Source organism: Anser anser (assembly GCF_964211835.1).
Source record: "Anser anser genome assembly, chromosome: 1".
Classification (NCBI taxonomy): domain Eukaryota; kingdom Metazoa; phylum Chordata; class Aves; order Anseriformes; family Anatidae; genus Anser; species Anser anser.
The window spans coordinates 206,112,787-206,130,953 of record NC_139720.1 but is presented as its reverse complement, the minus strand read 5'-3'; the positions used below and the strand labels follow the sequence as shown (position 1 = coordinate 206,130,953).

The 18,167-nt window shown below is 37.8% G+C and overlaps 1 protein-coding gene across 34 annotated transcripts in view; it reads left to right on the top strand.

Moving 5' to 3' along the window:
- Window positions 1–18,167, top strand: part of DLG2 (discs large MAGUK scaffold protein 2) — a 1,058,052-nt gene that overhangs the window by 252,900 nt on the left and 786,985 nt on the right. For 4 of the 34 annotated variants that reach the window (XM_083796973.1, XM_083796977.1, XM_083796979.1 and 1 more), the window contains one exon: window positions 4,309–4,402. The exons of 21 other annotated variants lie outside the window; for them this stretch is intronic. In XM_083796973.1, the coding sequence (XP_083653099.1) occupies window positions 4,309–4,402 (94 nt within the window). Of the gene's footprint in view, window positions 1–4,308; window positions 16,706–18,167 lie in introns of those variants that run through there. 9 more of the 34 variants (XM_083796997.1, XM_083796993.1, XM_083796992.1 and 6 more) reach the window with 3 other exon arrangements.

The following is an 18,167-nucleotide window of genomic DNA, read 5'->3' as shown; positions in this document are numbered from 1 at the left end:
GACTACCCTTACATATGATCTCTGGTCAATGCTTGGGTTTTAATTTAGTGTTTAACATCCCTTTAGCCAAGTCCAATGCAGACGTGCCCATTTATGTTCCTGCCTGTCAAAAGTGCATTCCTCATGGCTATCCTCTCTTCGTTAGTGAGTTGCTAAGTTCTTTGCTCTGGCAGTTCATCATGGGGTTGGTTATCAGGTTTAAGGCTATCCCAGACAAAGATTCATTTCTTTTCTGGTCTATTCTTTTCATGTTCTTTATCTATAAATCTTGGCTATTTCCTCTCAAGGTTAGGCTATTTCAGGCTACAGACTGAATATCAAGAGGTGACTCAGCTTTTGCATTACCAGTGGAAAGGAGTTCTTTAAATCCACCATCCGTTTTCGTAGCTATCTGGGAGGAAAGCAAGGGTATGAATCACATTTCCAGGGAATGTGTGTAGAGATGGAATTCAGTTTTGATTAAACTTCCCTGCACATTTAAGGAGCCTTGTTCCTTTGGAGTCATACACCAAAGCAATAGCTTTATAAGCAATGTAGATTGGTTTAGTTTCTATGGGAGTATTTAGTTTACTGAACTTCTGTTGTATTAAGTTAAAACAGTATTGGATTGCAGTTTATCGAGTTACTGATACAGTTCTTTTTGACCTGTTCTGTATCAATAAATATAGCAGTGTTTTCTAATGTAGTTCCCTTAGTTACATTCAGGCTAATTCTAGTGCTCAGCTTGGGCAGGCGCTCTTTCAGCAAAATTTTAGGCACCTGTCTGAGAGCAGAGGGAACAGTAAGTCTGCCTTGCCATAACTAAATTTCTGACAAGAACAAGAAGTGAGGCAGACCTGTCAGGACATCCAGAGGACAACCAACCTGGCTCAGGCATTTCTCACTCTCTAAAAGCAGAAAGAACTCAAGAGATTCCAAAGACATATACAGTCTGCTTACATTAGGTCTCTCTCTTTTCCCTTGTGAATAAAGGGGGACCACCAGGAAAAGTCTAACTGCATAGCATCTAGCCATATAGCCCTCCTCTGAAAGTGAAGTGTGTGATCTAAGCAGTCCTGAGTGAGAGACTCAAACACAAAGTGCTCAGGTGAAAAAAGGGCATAATTTTTGCTGCTGCACCACTGCCGTGATGCTGTTGTGGGTCTTGTCTTCAACTACATTTTATGCCTCTTAGAAATAATTAGACAAAGTTCAAGGGAGGATTTAGTCAACGCTTACATGTCTATGTCTGCAAAAGTGAGTTGCAACAGGCTTTTGGGCTAGGCATAGTTACCGTCTTATAAAAATACATGCTTTGACTATGTGTGAATTCAAAGATGGAGACAACTTTGATGCTAAATCAGGATATACTAATGAATTTAGGCATCTAAATGCTTTAGTAGCCCTCAAGGACTTTGAGAACTAGCACACTGGGTGGCTATTTGAGACTTTAGATGGGTTTTAGGTATCAGGCTATATCCAAGACTATTTGGAATTTGGTAGGTTTGATTTAAACTTGCTTTCACTGTGTTTGTTTTGGTATCATTTGATAATCCTACAATGTCTAAAAGACTTAATCATACTCATGAGCTAATAATACGTAAGACCCTGAGATCTCGTAGGTTAAACATCTTGCTCTTTATCACACTGGTGTATGCTTATAGCAAAGCAGGGAGTTTAAAAAAATCACGAGCTGCAGGCTTTTGCCCAAACAAGTGAACTCCTCCCATGCAAAGGGCAGCAAACAAATTCTTCTGCACTAAGATTTTTCATATGCAATTTCACTTTTTCTTGTAATGAAAGAATCTTCTTTTAGTAGTTCTTTCTGTGTCCTATTTCTGCAGCTGGACCTTCTGACATGTTACCTACGTAGGGCTGAATTCTGTTTCAGGCATAAAGCTGTCAGAAGCTTCTTCAGAAAATTTGGCTAGAGGGCATAAATTCCCTTCCCCTCTCATGCCCTTCACCTTGAACTTGTTTTGTGTGGAGATTGTGCAGTAGCTGAAAAGAAATATAGTAAAATAAGAAGGAGTAAGGCAGCAAAAGATGTTTCTAATGGGCAAGATGAAGACATTGCAGGCTGCTCAGGCTGCTACATAGCTACCTTTCAGGTCCAGGGCTCAGAGGGACATAAAACCGTATACCAAGAAAACATTGACACAATAATTTTGAGTTTATTTGAACAGAGTTGTGAAGAAGAAATTATGTTTTGTTCTAGTGGAAAGCCCAGAGAAATATTAGTAAATGGTATCTCATTGATTTTGGTATCTTACTAAGACTCTAACTAAAATATCAGGCTAAAAGCTTGATCAGGTCATTTTCTTTTTTTTTTTTTCTTTTTTTTTTCTTTTTCTAGAAATATCGGGTGCCAGACCTGAGGCTTCCTCAGTATATGCTGGGAGTGTTGTGAGAAAGACCATGGCCCATTCCTAAAATCAAGCAAACTACTCGTGATAAAATAGGAAAACACAAATAAATGCATTCACATAGGGAAAAATACTTTGGGAAGTGATGTATTTGGTAGAGCATAAAGATTCAATAAGCATGGAGATGCATTTGTTCAGATTACAGAAATCAGATCAGTCTCTAAAAATGACTTTAAACATAAACATCTATTATTTATATTTGGCATCCAAAGCTTTCAGTCAGAAGCCTCACATAGCATGTCTTTACTGAAAGGTAAGACGTATGTGCAGTGCAGTTGCTGGACAGCAAGGATTTGGGGTTGTAGGAAGAAGATATTAGAAGATAGATTTAGACTAGACATTAGGAGGCAATTCTTCACTGTATGGGTAGTGAGGCACTGGAACAGGTTGCCAAGAAAAGTTGTGGATGCCCCATCCCTGGAGGTGTTCAAGGCCAGTCTGGATGGGGCCTTGGCCAACCTGATCTAGTGGGTGACATCCCTGCCTATGGCAGGGGGGTTGGAGTTAGCTCATCTTTAAGGTCTCTTCCAACCCAAGCCGTTCTATGATTCTATGATCCTGAGAATGCTTACTGGGAAAAATACCATAAATACCAGTTCACAGATGAGTAAACTGAGAGGTAGAGCTGTTTACCACACCTTGCAAGCTGAAAGAGAGATCCTGAGAGCTCTGGCCCCCAGTGCAATCTCTGACTGCTGCCAGCTTCCCTTCTAGTATAGAGAAATAACATTCTAATTTACACTGTTTGCTATGCAGTAATGAAATAATGAATAAATGGATCATCCTTGTAGTAGCAGTAGCCAGGAAATGAAAAGTAAATTGTGATCTGTTTTGGTCTCAAATGTTTCCTGGTTCTAATAATACAAAAAAAGGTTTTACCTATTTGAGCTGTTTAGGGTAATATAAAAGCATAGGATGCTTTATGCATAAACTTCAATTTTCATTCTGATTTTAAAAATTAGCATTGAATTTGTTCTCATTATCTAAAAATAAAAATAAAATTCAGAGATAAAGTTAGATAAGATCAATGGTAATAGGAATATGTTGCCATAGACACATCTGTTCAGTATGACATAAGAACACTGCTGCACAAAGAAACCCACTAAAGTTGTATTTCACAATGCCCTGAAATTATGCACTTGTGAAAAATTAATTATAGTTCTTTCACTAAAGCGGTGGTCCTGTGATGTTGATTCTAAAATATTCAACAAGCTATTTCAGTGCAGAGGGCTGTCAAATGGCAGAGCAAACAAATGTATCAAGAAGTATCAAGAAATGTTTGAAAATTTTAATTATAGCAAGTGGCCAACATTTCTGAGCTTAGCTTGAGCATAGCTTAATTTTGAGTTTTACAGTTTCATTTATAGCTTCAGAATTTCTGTATCTCTTACAAAAATCTTTCTTGCAAATTGGCATGAAATTCCACTATTTCTAGAAAACACAGGGGGAGAAGCAGAGAACAATGCAAAGCAAAAGTATGAAATAACGGCTTTCTGGTACAGACAGTAAGAACTGGGGAGTTGCAAGCTTTTCCAGATTGTTCCAGTCTTGCGCCTTTTTTTTTATTTTTATTTATTTATTTTTTATTTTTTGGTTTGGATTAGCAAGGGGATACAGCTGGATTTGGGCTAGAAGACCTGGGCTATCATCTAGCCTGACTTCCTGGCCAGAACTCTGCAGAAATCAGCAGGCAACAATCATCTGCCCATTTACTGCATTTTGTGGTTTGGCCTGTTTTTCCAATAGCATTGTGTAGGCCAGCAGCATCCCTTAATAGCAGATTTCCAAAATTGTGTTTAGAGAGATATATTTTTATCATTAAAAATGGTAAACGTATGCATTCACATAAACATATTCCTTGTCAAACATTAAATTTAATTCTCATTACCTTATTAAATCACAGGTTTTGTGAAGGACCAAGAATCATCAAAGGTGGGGAGATGAACTACATTCCTGTGTTGGTTTGGTGGAGGATGGAAAAAAGCCCTTCCTATGGTGTATGTTTATTTTATTTATTTATTTCACTTATTTCTTTCTCCTCAGACTTAGATTAAAAGAAATAAAAATCCACAGCTCTATCACATCTCTCCAGCTCACAAGAGAGTAGCTCAAATGCCTTCTTCTATTTTCTAGACGTGAGTCACTTCTCACAACAAATCCTCCTATCCTCCTCTCTTATGACAAGAGAAAAATCCGTTCATAGTCCAGCTTGACTTGTCTTTCTGAGTCACTAACAAACAACTCTTGGTGACCTTTCCTCGATTCTGATGGATAAACACAAACTGAAGCATCTCCTGCCCACCTGCCCTTCAAATGTACGTCTATTAGAGACCTACACAATGTATCTATCACTGAAATCAGGACCAAACTCCCTGAAATTCCAAGCAATCTCCATTGGTTTATATACTTTCCATGATTTTTGTAATGTTTATGGGAGTACACTTCCCGTAGGAACCAAATTAGGAAACCATGCTTGGGTTGAAGGTACCGAAGAACTATGAGGGCTGATTTCTTATAACTGAGTTTTACATACAAACTCAATAGCACAGCATGTGCATTAACATTCATTTTATATGTTCAAGAACATGAATAAAATTAATTGAAATTAATAAGATGGTTTTTAGTGTTGGCTTCAGTAGAGGTAATTTTTCACTCAGCATATATCATACTTTATTTTATTTATTCTTTGGCCCAGATTCTCGTATTTTATAGGACTGTAGATCTTTATGACCCTGCTGGAATGAAAAAGGTTGCTCATGGTGTGACTGACAGTAGACTCTAGCTACTGACAGTAGACTCTAGCTTTGTTTTCCTGAGAGATTTGATGTTTATTTTTTTGTTAATATGCAAAATGGGGCATGCTTTGGGTCAAGGGGAGTGCTATTTGTAAAACTATTTAACTGAAGGATTAAGGGAACAAAAAATTTTCCTCTTAGATAAATATGGCTCATGTCAATTGATATTCTGCTGTCAGCACGCATGTCTTATTCAGTCTTGTCCTCCATGCAAAAGAGATATTGACCCTGTGTACTACATTTAGAGAATAATTTTGCAAATAGATACAATAACAAAATGTTTGTAGACAGCCTCATAGCCAGAAAGATTGCCTGAGCCTCTAGCTTTTATAAATGGTTACAGAGAAACAGTGCAAAAGTCAGTTAGCTCGTGAAATGCCATCAGATTATAGCAGTAATTTGCATTTTATAAGATATTTCAACTGGAGACATTCTCTGAATTTATCTGATCTTCACTTCATGTGACACAGGGGAATACTGAAGTGAGAAGAGGACATCTCTGGAAGAAATGTGTAAGGCCTGGTATTTTAGAAGTACACCTCTAACTGCTTAGAAATAGAATCTGTTAAATAGTATCAGTGCAAAAAATTTCTTTAACTGTTTGGAAATAATATTATTGCTTAGATAATATCAATCATTGTAAAAGTTTATCTTCAGGCATGCAACATATTGAAAATGTTGAAAATCATTTTCCATGATATAAAAAGTTGAATCATTTTGACTTAGTCGACTCATTTTGCATAGTGAAATGCATTAGTTCTGTGTCGTCATTTACATTTGCTTTACAATATTAGACAGTATTACATATTAATATTCTACATAATATTGTTTATATAGTCCTTTTTTTTTTTTTTTTCCAAAATCTCCACAACTCAAGTCATTGAAGAATTTGGTGTCCAGAAAACAATAGTCACACCTTGTCCCTGGCATCCAAAGTAATGTGTTTCCTTGAACCTAGAATAACAATAGCGGCAGTAGTGGGTCAATCAGTATCTGTTGTCACTGGACAGTGTAAATATATACATATAAAAATATAATATATATATATATATATAAAAGTTATAAAGCTTTTTTCATGAGTCCAGCAGTTGGAAACTGCTGAGACAGGTCTTCTCAGCATCTGTTTGCAGGAACAGCAGCATAGATGTACAAAACAACAGTGGATTCAAACCCATATTGTCTGATTAACTGGACATGATTTAGCAGATGTAGATACTTGCTGCTGAGGAATAATTTTGTTTTAGGACTCTTGCTTGATCTCACAGGGAAAGAAGATATCATTCACCTTCTTTTAGCAATTTAGAAATAATATTGCAATTGGTGTGTAGGAGGGATAGGGGGATGTAGCAGAGAGGGGGGAAGGAAGAAGAGTGATCTCTTCTTATTATGCTTGTATGTGGAAATTAACCTCTTATTGGTTCCAAAAGGTTGACTGCTATTTTGTATTTAGATGTATGTATATATGTGCATATATGTGTGTGTGTGTATATATATATATCTCAGTATAAATTCCCCAGTTTTCAGTGGTGCCTAAGTTTTAAAGCTCATTCTGAGTGCTTAGTGGAGATGAGTAAAATTGCATCACACCTACTGTAAGACACCAGCAACAGCAGAGTGGCATCAGTTTATAAGTGACAGAAGGCAATGGAGAATAAAATCTTTTTCTCATGGCACTAGTGTTCCTGGACACAAGAGTTCAACAGGGCAGTGCAATTAACAGCCATCAGTGGTGGTGGTAGAGTAATGAACAGAAAGGACACAGGTGAAAGTGCTGTTTTTGAGAAAGACGAACACCTTTAGAATTTTCTTTAGTTAATTTGTGTTTAAAAAAATGAAACAGGTCTGTAGGGATTACTGGAAGGGAAATAAAGCTGAAAATATTTTGACTTGACAGGTAAAAGAGGAGCTGAGGTAAGAAATGAAATCATTGGTAAAAATCTACAGGAAAAATCTCAATCAGTCATGGTAGTTTTTTTTGCTGATGCCATTGTTCCTGCCAGGATAATTTTGTCTTAGTCTGAGGATTATTTCCGGAGGAAAAAGTATCTAGGTTGGCAAGGTGTCTTCAAATGTTGGAGTCACAGCTCCCAGATGAGATACATATATAGCATGCATCACCGGCTTTCACAGAGGTAGGTTGCTGACAGGCATTTTTGTAATATTAGGTGTACAGTTATACATAGGTAATATGGATATCCGATTTAAACATACTTGGAATCTGTACACTAATTTGCAAACTGTATTTGTGAAAGCTCTGATTAGCACGGCAACCATATATTTCCACCTGCAGAAGCACATTATTTTGATTTATTAGCCTGTATCTCAAAGTGGTTTCTCTCCAAGAGGTGTTTTATCCTCCTTAATTTTTGTAATATACTTATTTTAAATACCATTTTATCTTCCAAGGAAAGAAAACTATTGGTTAGATTATTAGAGTTGCCTATCTATTTTTTATTTAGCCCAATAATATGCTTTTAGCTCATAAGGGTTCTGGAAATATCTTGAACCTTGATTTGAAATCATTAAAATTTAGAAAATGTTACAAAAGCCTTCTAAATAGTTTCACTAAATAATTATACTTCGTGTTAAAATGCTATGCAGATTTTAAATAACTTTTTAAGAACTGGTTAAATTTAAACATATTTTCAAAATAAGATATTTATCTTATTGATCAGATTTCTAGGTGAGGTTTATTAACATATTAAGCTAATAAAAGCTATCAGTTGACTGAAGAGGAATAGAGCATGGCTGATGAATTTCCGTCATTGTACTCTCCAGGTATTGTAAAATCTAGCACTTTCCTTGTGTAATGGAAATACTGGCTATGCCAATAAAACCCAAACCTGTGTTTTCATGAAAACATAGGTTACTTCCACTGTTACTAAATTTTATATCATATTTCTCAATCTAACAATAAGTTCCCTTTTAATATTTTCCTCTGCTAAAATCACAGTACAGAAAAGAAAATCCTAGGTGTTTTGACACATACAGGTCTTTATCAAGTACAATACAAAATCAAGTTGTTCTTATACAAATTTACAATAAGAGCTTTATTTATTTATTTATTTTCATACAAAAACACTACAGCGATTTCCTAGATGAAAATTGTTGGAGGTTTATTTTTAAGTACTGTAATAAATGCTGTTGAACTTTGGAGGTTCATTCCTCCTTCATTCATGCTGTTACCATGGAAATATGGATTTTATGCTTAAATGAATTAGCTTAGTTCATAAATTATAGTTAATAAATAATAAAAGTAAAACATTAATTCATAATTGGGGAGCGATGGTAAACTATGAAAAGATAGACTTTTTCCCTAAGTTTCATTTTCTCCAAGTTTTCTAAACAATCATGATAAATGATGTTTATTTTTATGGGAAAAAAAAAAAAAAGTGTAGACCTCTAATCATCTGGGCTTTTCACCTTGTCCTTAGCTTTTCAAGCCTGGGTCTCTCAATGTAGGTGATCATAGAGTCAGGTCTTCTCACTCAGCTGGGTAGGATGAGGTATTAAATAAACCTGGTCCAGATGTTACAGGTACAACAGAGGAAAAATCTTATAACCATAGAATATCCTGAGTTGGAAGGGACCCTCTGGGATCATGGGATCATCTTGGATCTGAGTCCAACCCCTGTCTCCACACAAGACCACCCCAAAATCAGACCCTATGTCTGAGAGCGTTGTCCAAATACTTGAACTCCAGCAGGCTCGGTGCCATGACCACTGCCCTGGGGAGCCTGTCCCAGTGCCCAACCACCCTGTCAATGAAGAACCTTTTCCTAACACCCATCCTGATCCTCCCCTGTCCCAGCTCCATGCCGTTCCCTTGGGTCCTATCGCTGTCCCGAGAGAGCAGAGCTCAGCACCTGCCCCTTGGGCTTTGAGTAACCCAAGATGTTTTGTGAAGATCAGTCCAATTCCTTATTTCTGAACCTCTGTTTTTTCTTGCAGTATTCAGTTTTAGGGTCATTGGAAGCAATGACCTTTCCTGAGAAATTCAGTCAGAGAGAGAAGGCTCACCAGACTGGGCCATTCTTCGCTTAATTTTATTTATTATTTAGCCATATACTTTCTTCAGTTCTGCTTATTATAAATGGTTTTATGGCTTGTTTTGAAATAGTAACCACAAAGGCTTGGTTCATAAAATATGTATAAATTTAATATTGAGAAGGAAGAGTTTCTGAGTAAATTATATGTTTTTCTCATATCTACCATCAAAACCTTCCTGTATGCAACCACAAAGGACAGAAAGCATAAAGCTGGGACATTATGGAGAAAAGTATTAAATGCTCAAGAATGAGACAACTGTATTAACAAGATTGTGCAGGAAAAAGGAAATAGAACGTTTTCAGGAAAGCTGTGGCTTCAGTTAAATCAGCCCAGGGGAAGGTCTTTGCTGTTTACTGGCCTGGAAGTGAGGAAGAACATTTGACTCAGCAACTTTTCCATCAGAATGCAAGGGTGCCAGAGAGATGTTTACAATACTGACGAGGAAAGTTTGCAAATAATCCATTCAGCCTTTTTTGTTTCTCTTTCTGTAGATTTTAGGATTTGCTGAGCTCAAACTGCTGATTTAGTTCTTCTGTCTGTTACATTTTACTAAACATTACTGTTGCATTTATAAGGGAAAGCCTAAGCAAACCTTCTTGCCAATTGTGGCTTTTGGTCCACATTCTCCATTCTGCATTTGTTTCCAGGTGCCTCATAGACTTAATCCACTCTTTGGGAGTCAGCTGTGTTTTTCCATTTAGAAACCATAGATCCTACAGCACCCTAGACCTGCAGTCTGTAATAATGCTTTCTTCACTATCCCACCCTCAGACATGGAGATTTTCAGTGTCATGAACTTCTGTAGCTGTGGAAAACCACATTTTCATGACTATTTAAAATCTCAGAAATGGTGAAATGAGTAAAATCCTTCCAGTTTAAAACTCATGTGCTGAAATCAGATGTGTTCAGCCAATGCAGGACTGGAGTGCTGTATGGGTGGTATCACTGCAGTGCGCAAAGGCAGGGTGTGATGGAGCATGACTGTAGCCATAGTGCCATGACTGCACAAGCCAGTACCTCCAGCAACACTGCAAAAAGATGTAGAATTGCACCCATGGCTGATGAAAGTCAGTGACATAGAGGACAGGACTGTCATTTCTCCCTCTTCCTCTGTCCATTCGGAGAACAACACACCATCTTCTTCAGTCCGTAACCCCTCTCTTTTCTGGGTTTTCTGCTTTCCCTTTATTTCCCTGATGTGATCATCAGAGGGTGATCATAAAGTCTGTCTTTATTCAGCAAGATCTTTAAAAACAATTTATAACATTTACCCACAAATATGCTACTTAAGTGAAGCGAGGCACTTTGCACTATGGTGGAGCAAACACTGGAGAGCATTGCTTTCTTCACTGAATTTTTAGTCTGTTGGTTTTATTGTTCCTCTTCTTTAAAATATCACCACTTCCATGATGCTTGGGAAAAAAAATTGAAAACGGTCTAGGCTGTAGAGGATGAAAATATTACATGGTTTCATTGTTTTCCTATGAGGTTTTCCATGTACTGCCTGCTTTGTCCTGCTTTGGATAGTGGAGGTCCTTGGCCACAGCTTCGAGATGCAACAGCAATAGATCATTTCTACTACTACTGCTGCTGTTGCTGCTGCTGCTGCTGCTGCTGCTACTACTACTACTACTAGCTCCTATTACTCTTCTTCTGGGCAGTGATAGTGATGTTTCACTCTGCTGCAGTTGTCAGAGGAGCCAGTGGGGTGACTGCAGCAGAAGGCCTGTCCCTACCTCACTCCTCAGAAGCAGCTTGCCCTCAGGGCCTCCTGAGATCCAGGTCCAGCACAGGCCCTCTGCTCGCTTTGAACCCCCACAGACAACCAGTATTTCCTTGCAAACGCTTCCTTTCACCCTTCTTTGGCACAGGAGGATAAAGTATGCAGAAACTTCACAGTTCAAGATAAAAGCTTCAGTGGTTTCCGTCATCTAAGAATATTCAGGTCACGAGTTGTGTGTCTTTTAAAGAGGGTCCGTAATGTGGCTTTTTTTGGACTACTGTCTCTCTACGGTTTTCAGGCCTAACCTAGATTTTTTTTTATTTTATTTTTTACTTTTTAATGGAGTAACCTCTTTCATCCATGGGGTTCTTCCCTGTGGTCTCCCTTTTAAAGAGGCCCTGAGCACTTGAAATGCTCTGCTATTTTTGGCATGTCTGGCAGACTCAGGCAAAGCTTTTTCCTCGCTCATTGTTGTCACCTGTATATCAAGGACAGCAAATACCACCAATATTTGATGCTTTTGAGTAGCTATTAGTCATAATAAAATGTTGTATGTTTCTTTATGAGAACGCTGCCTTTAAAAATTAGACTGCTGCAATAAGAAATGTTTTGGCAGAGGTGAAGAAACCCTGCAGGGATCTGCTTGTGCAGATTACCTGAAGTAGCCCCTGCTAAATGTGTTAAGTTGGTCTGCTATCAAAGTAATACCTTGCTGGCTTGTACAGAGGTTTCAATTTTCCATCAAATTCTCAAATGTCCCACAGTTATTATAGGAGGCATGGCTGGGAGTCTTCCCTTTTCACTGGCACAGTGTTACAAGGGTCAGGGTCTGTAATTTCCTAGATAACTTTTCCTCACAGACACTCAGGAGTCATGGGATTTCCTGAGTGAAGACTTTGGGACAGCATTACTTCTTGTTTTCCTAAATATATCTGATGTCTTTTATACAGGTTATCGCTTGGGAGTCATATAGTTACACATCTCTGCTTTCTTTTTGTAAGATCCCTATTTTCCTCACATTGGGTTTGTTTGCTTAAATACAAAAACATTAACTTTTTAGGATCATGAAGTAGAAAGTTATTTCAGAGACTCTGCTGACTGAAACCTTGTGTAATTCCTTTGGCAGAAAAGAGACTTGAATTTGATTTTCATATGCAGCTACATGCTTGCCTGAGCCTTGCCTCGCTGTTCAGGACTGTGCATCTATTCATCTTTGCTTTTTGAATTTCATTTCTCCAGTGGATCACAATTCCCCAAGATATGTGATATTTTTTCGATGACTTAGATGCTAAATTTTAATTGTTAATGTACTGTACTGCAAAATAAACTATGATCTCCTTCCCTTTCTCTTCACTTGAAGACTGACAGAAAAAAAAAAAAAAGCATCAATTAATTCTCCCATGCTTTTGCTGAGCAATGGGTTGCTATGTTTTAGCTTATTGGATAAATATTGCTGCAGCCAGGGTCTGAATTATCATAACTTTGGGATATCCTGGTTTTATGAACTATAGTATCTAGACCCCGGTTTAATTACTAATAGAAGTTGCAAAATTAGATTTAAGAAGAGGGTTCATCTTTTTTGTTCTGGAAGTCATTGCTTGTGTCAAAGATGGTTGTGATTACTAATTACTTAATTTGTATGACAGATGGAGCTGGGGATCAAATTAAGTAGCTGTCTTAGGACACATTATAGAGCAGTATCTAGCTTTAAACACGACTGCCTTTTTCATTCCTAAAAAAAGGCACAAACAATGACAGGCTAAAAATAGCTGTTCACTTGGAGTTGACGACAGTTTCTGAGAGCTCGTCTTTAGGAAGATGTTGGAAAAAACCCTGCCGTCTCTCCCCTCCCCCTGGTTTTCTTTAAATGCATGCCCTTCTCTTTAAGCTTCTTCACCTCATTGCCCACAGAAAGATACCCACTGACTTTGATAGGACTTCTGTATTTCTGCAGGTTTCTGGGGGTTTACATAAAGCATTATTTAAAGAAATCCTAAAAGTCACTGCAGATATTTCTATTAAGTTATGCTTATCCTACACAAACTGCTCTATGCTGATGGAGAAGGAGGTAGTAAAGCCTTTTCCACTCTTTGCCTCCCACAGTATCTGCTGCAGTGAAAAAAAGCAGAGGTTCTTTTTGGATTTTATTCCTGAAGGCTGCTTCATAATTCAGTATGAATATCGGTGGTTCCTGGTGCTGTAAACAAAGAGTTGAGTCTTTGACTTTCTGTTCCTGCAGTCTAGTAAACAATCAGTTAATTTGTAGCATCCCAGCAGTTAACAGGAGTAAAAGAAGTGGTTTGATCTTATTTTTGTGCATGTGAATTAAAGCTTTGCCTTCTGGCTAGGTTCTGAGTTCCCTCCTTCTGGAAGATATTTGAGCATTTTAAATTCAGAATATGTAGTTACAAATGTGAGGGCACATCCTTCTCCAGGATTTTCCTGCTTTGATTTTATTTTTTTCTCTGTGCTTCTAATCCCAGCAAGAAAGCAAGCAGTTTGAAACCTATGTCCAGTGTTTTAGCTAGGAGCACAATGCAATACAGGATCTTTAGAAGTAGTCCACTGCATTTTTATTAAGTGGGAGTGAAGAAGTAGGTGGGACTTTTTATTTAAAAATAGATTAGCACAGGGGACTGAACTTGCATTTGAGGAAACGTTAATAAGCCAGCCAGCCATTGTCCTTAATCAGAGACTGTATTTGTAAGTAGAACATGTTGAATCTGTCATGATTGATGACGTTGTCTTTGTTAAAAGGGATGCTGCATCTTTAACAAGAACAGAAACAGTGCAGAATCTACAGTAAATTTGAGAATTGGCAGACAAACCTTTCTTCATTTTCTATGTATAACGTTTGTAAAATATTGAAAAGAAAAACATCAAAGCCAGGGGGAAATATAAGTAACTCACTGCTTACATTTTAATTCCTCACCTTTCCCCTCTGGGTGAGTTCCCCCTCCTTTTTCCCCCCTGAATTTAAAATGCTGGAAGGAAAAGCAACTGAGGTCCAAGTTTCAGACGCTGAATTCTCTGCTAATTGAAATTACTGGGCATATTGCTATATATAGTCGATGAAGAGATATGTAGCTTTCACTCAGTGCCTTCAAGACATGTCTTTCTGTAGTCAGAAAAACAGAGATCAATGCATTTTCAAACTGACAGAGGGAACGGATGCTCCTTAGTAGCACATGCTCGGGATCGTATGTGTACCGTTTGTGCAGAGCAGAGACGCTGAATACTGGTCCATATGCTCCTTGTTTACTGCAATGTTTTTTGCATGTTACTGTGCACTCCGGACTAATGTGAAGGTAAGAGGAGACGAGACAACAATTTGGCAGGAATGTACATGTAAAACCAGCTGCAGAAAATGTCTACCTTGTGTTGCTGAGGACTTTGGAATTGCTAGCTGAACAGGCATATTATTACAGGTGGTTGTAGAGGCTTTGTTTTATCGTTGTCTGTGTTGCTAAAGCATAGGAGCATGTTTTAATTTTGCAGCATAGTGACCTTCAGTTTTTAACTGCTTGCAGCTCAGGTTCTAGGCTTGTATGATCTGATAAATTTGTTTTGTTACTGTCCAGGTAGGCCAGAGACAAGAAGCCAAAGGCTGTTTGTGCAAAGCTACATTGCTTTATATAGGATAAGAATTCCTATACTCTTGTCCCCCATGCATCTTCCAAGTGATGCTGCTTGCATGCTTTCTTGTTGATTACTTGTCTGAAAATCGGGGTCTTGCTGCTGTGTCTGCTTTTGGCTTTGTGTCCTGATTTGTTTCTCACTTGAAACAAAATGCCTACAAACAAATTATAAGCAATATCCTAAGAAATAAACAAGATATTATTATTGCAAAGTGTTACAGAAAAATGCCAGCTGGCAGCACTGGTCTCGCAGTAACTATTAACCAGTGTTTGTCACTCATGTCAACGTTTGCTTGCTCTGTTAATTAATGTCAGAACTTCAATATAAGTTGCTGGATGTATTACCTTCTCTGCAAGTAGGACAATATTAGCAGACAGGATCATTGGCATTGAATAGAGCTCTAAGCCAAGTTGTGGGCCAGCTGTGGGAATCCAGTTGCATAATTTAGATGAATTACAGTCCTCAGTCAACATATTGGGGAGGTACTTTCGGCATTCTGGCTCTTTCAAGTTCAGATGAGTGTGTCTGTCTGAGAAGGAAAGCGCTGGCAAATGATGGCTAAACTGTTTTACCTGGAGAAATACTTGTAAAGGATATTTTGTTTTTAAACTGCTTTATGCATGCCTCTGAATTAAAGTGAGTTTTCTGTATTTGCACTTGGTTTGATAATAATGAACTTTGTATTTACTTATTATGTGAAAATAATTTAATTGCTATTTGATTACAAAGTATTTTTCTTTAGAAGCTCACATTCTAAGAATCTGGTCCTATGTATGTGGTCGAAGTCTGTACTGCTGGTTGCTGTACTGAATTGCTAAGCTTTCACGTTATTATTTTCTAATTAACTTTTTCAATTCACTTTTTGTGTCTCTTCTGAGGAGGAAGGTGAAAAAGATATTTTCTTTGAATATTTGGATAGCAAGCCAAGAAATACAGGTTAAAACTTTTAATGCTGCTGCCTTGTTAAAAATACAGCTGTTGTCCTTTCCTTATGCTTTCCCTATAATGTTTTTGGCAGGTTAGTAAATCATACCCACATTATAAGCCCTGTGTTCTGTGCAGTAAATTGTCAATAAAGAAATGTTTTGAGACCAACCATTCTTTATTGTTCATTTCGTCCCCCAGCCTGCAGTACTGTGCTGAAGGTGTTCTACTGAAGTGGGTCTGTTGTTGAGCATTGATTTCTCAGTCTAAATAAGAATAGGTACAGGAGAAATTTCAACATGACTCTTTTTACTGTAATTTCCAAGAGATACCTTATCAGTAAGTACCACAGCAACTGTTAGGATTCTCATGGGTTTAACTTCTGAAATGTTTTTGCTTTCATTCATAAACACAGAAAAAAAAGTGAAAGATTTGTACTAGCCCAAGTCTGATGATTGTTTGGATAAGATAGCTTTAATTTGTTGGGACCTTAGGTGTTAAATGTCTCTGGAATAGTTGTTTGAGATACAATATCAACATACTGACTGTTGTTTACATGATGTTGTTCTAAGGACATTGTCCTCAGTTGTTCTAACTTCATCTAACCCATCTGTTTTCAATGTATACATTGGTCATCTACTTTCCAAGATATGCACTGGGGTATAATAACATAGAAAAACTGCATAAAGTTTGCACATCCCTGGAGGAATTGCCCAAGTATGGCAATGCCACTGACATCTTCAGCAATTCCTAAATTATTTTTTCTGACATGAAAAATTACTTATTAAATAGGAGTTTATTGAAAGGTGCTCCCCATGCCTGGTTAGTCTAAAATGTATTACATAGTGTTTCTGAAGAACTCTGTTGCTTTTAACTTGGTTGGCACTAACGTAAGCCACAGCTTTATGGGTGGCCAAAATAAATGAAATACATTATAAAACATCTGCTTTGAGTTTTGTATTTTTCCCCTTTTAAATGGGTGGAAAAATCTTAGTGGTTCTCAAATATTTTAGTCTTTAAGTCATAAGATAGAATTAAACTATAAGTACAGGCTGTAACAGGAAATAGATTCGCTTGCCCTGGAAAGTGAAAAAGAAAAGCAATTGGGTCTGTTTCTGATGGCAGCTGCAGTTTATGGCTTTAGAGAAAGCAGATTTTTCAAGTTCAAGGTAGGACTCTTGCTTCTTCATTGCCAGTCTATCTGAAACTGCCTGTGTGAAGTTGGTTGGCATATGCAGACTTATAAAGAGAAGTCTACCCCATGCATTCTTAATCAAAGTCTATTTTTACAGTTAACTAAAGAATATTACAGACCACGAACACGTACCTGCCTGTGTGAATAACTGCTTTTCCCTGCCTGAGCAGAAGCAAAGTCAGTGGTTTTAAAAGAAAGATATCTGAGAAGTTATGAGCAAAATATCTTTCTCTATCAGAATTTCTCCAGACCTACACTTTAAAAATGAAATTCAGCTTGTTTTTTTTTAAAGAAAATAATCTAACTACTGCTTATCATTGCCTGTTTATGAGAGACAATATTATTAAAATACTGTATTTTTAACTCATCTCTTTCTTGCTCTCACATATACACAATTTTGTACCTCAGTGGAAGTTAGCATAAATAAACGCAGAAGTCAGTGAATTATAATCTAAAGGCAATGCCTCCAAGATCAGAAGTGCTCTTGTATAAATGTGCAGTGTGCCCGAAAAAGTGATCTCCCACTATCTGCGGCAGTTAAATATGTTGTGGTATTTTCCGTGAGACTGAGTCTCAGGAGCGGATTGTGGCAGGGGGCTGTCCAGTGTCAAATGTTTGAAGTTGCAATTGTGCTCACTGTGTATTGAAAATACTTTCTGTATTCAAATGCAAATGATTTTAGTGGTTGCCATTAAAAACTTTTGGTTCTTGGCACAGATAAGTATTTCAAATTCTCCCAGTATTAGCAGTTTTTCTTGTAAAAATATGGGAAACGTTGCAAATATTTAGGTTGCACAGCCTGAGACAAACTTTAAAAACTTTTATTGGCCAGGGTCTTGTTTTTCTTGAAGGTCTGAACGAGTTTTTCCTTTCCCTTCCCTTTATGAACTGCATGTGTAGTTCTGACGGATTTTATTGTGAATCTGGGCTGCTATTTCTGGCTGGCAGTTTGAGGGTCTTACTGGAGGCACAGCTGGTGCTTCTGGGAATTTGGGAAGAAGAGCTGATTTCTTTCATTTGTACTTTAACGTGGGACTTGATGTGAGCACTGGGTACCTCATTCTCAGCAACAGTCAGCACTGGCTTTGGGGCCATCAGAGCTAAGTGTAAGGATCATGTGGGTTTTGTTATGAATTCAGATCCATACCCTTTGAAGTGTCAAAGGTTTCCCAGGTTAGTTCAGCAGGGGTTTAAGCCTGTCTTCATATTAACGGGTATACTTGGCACCTTACCGAACTGAGCTCCTGCCTGAACACTGGGTTAACTAAGCACCTTTCTTCGTTCTGACTGCAAACTTTGGGTCACAGTGGTGGTGACAGAAGTATTCTATATACATTCCTCTGTATTCCCTCCATGCATTCCCCAGCCTATGCTTCAGCTAAAAGATCATGCTAGCCTGTCAAATTGTAATCATGATACAATTTATAGCTGAAATT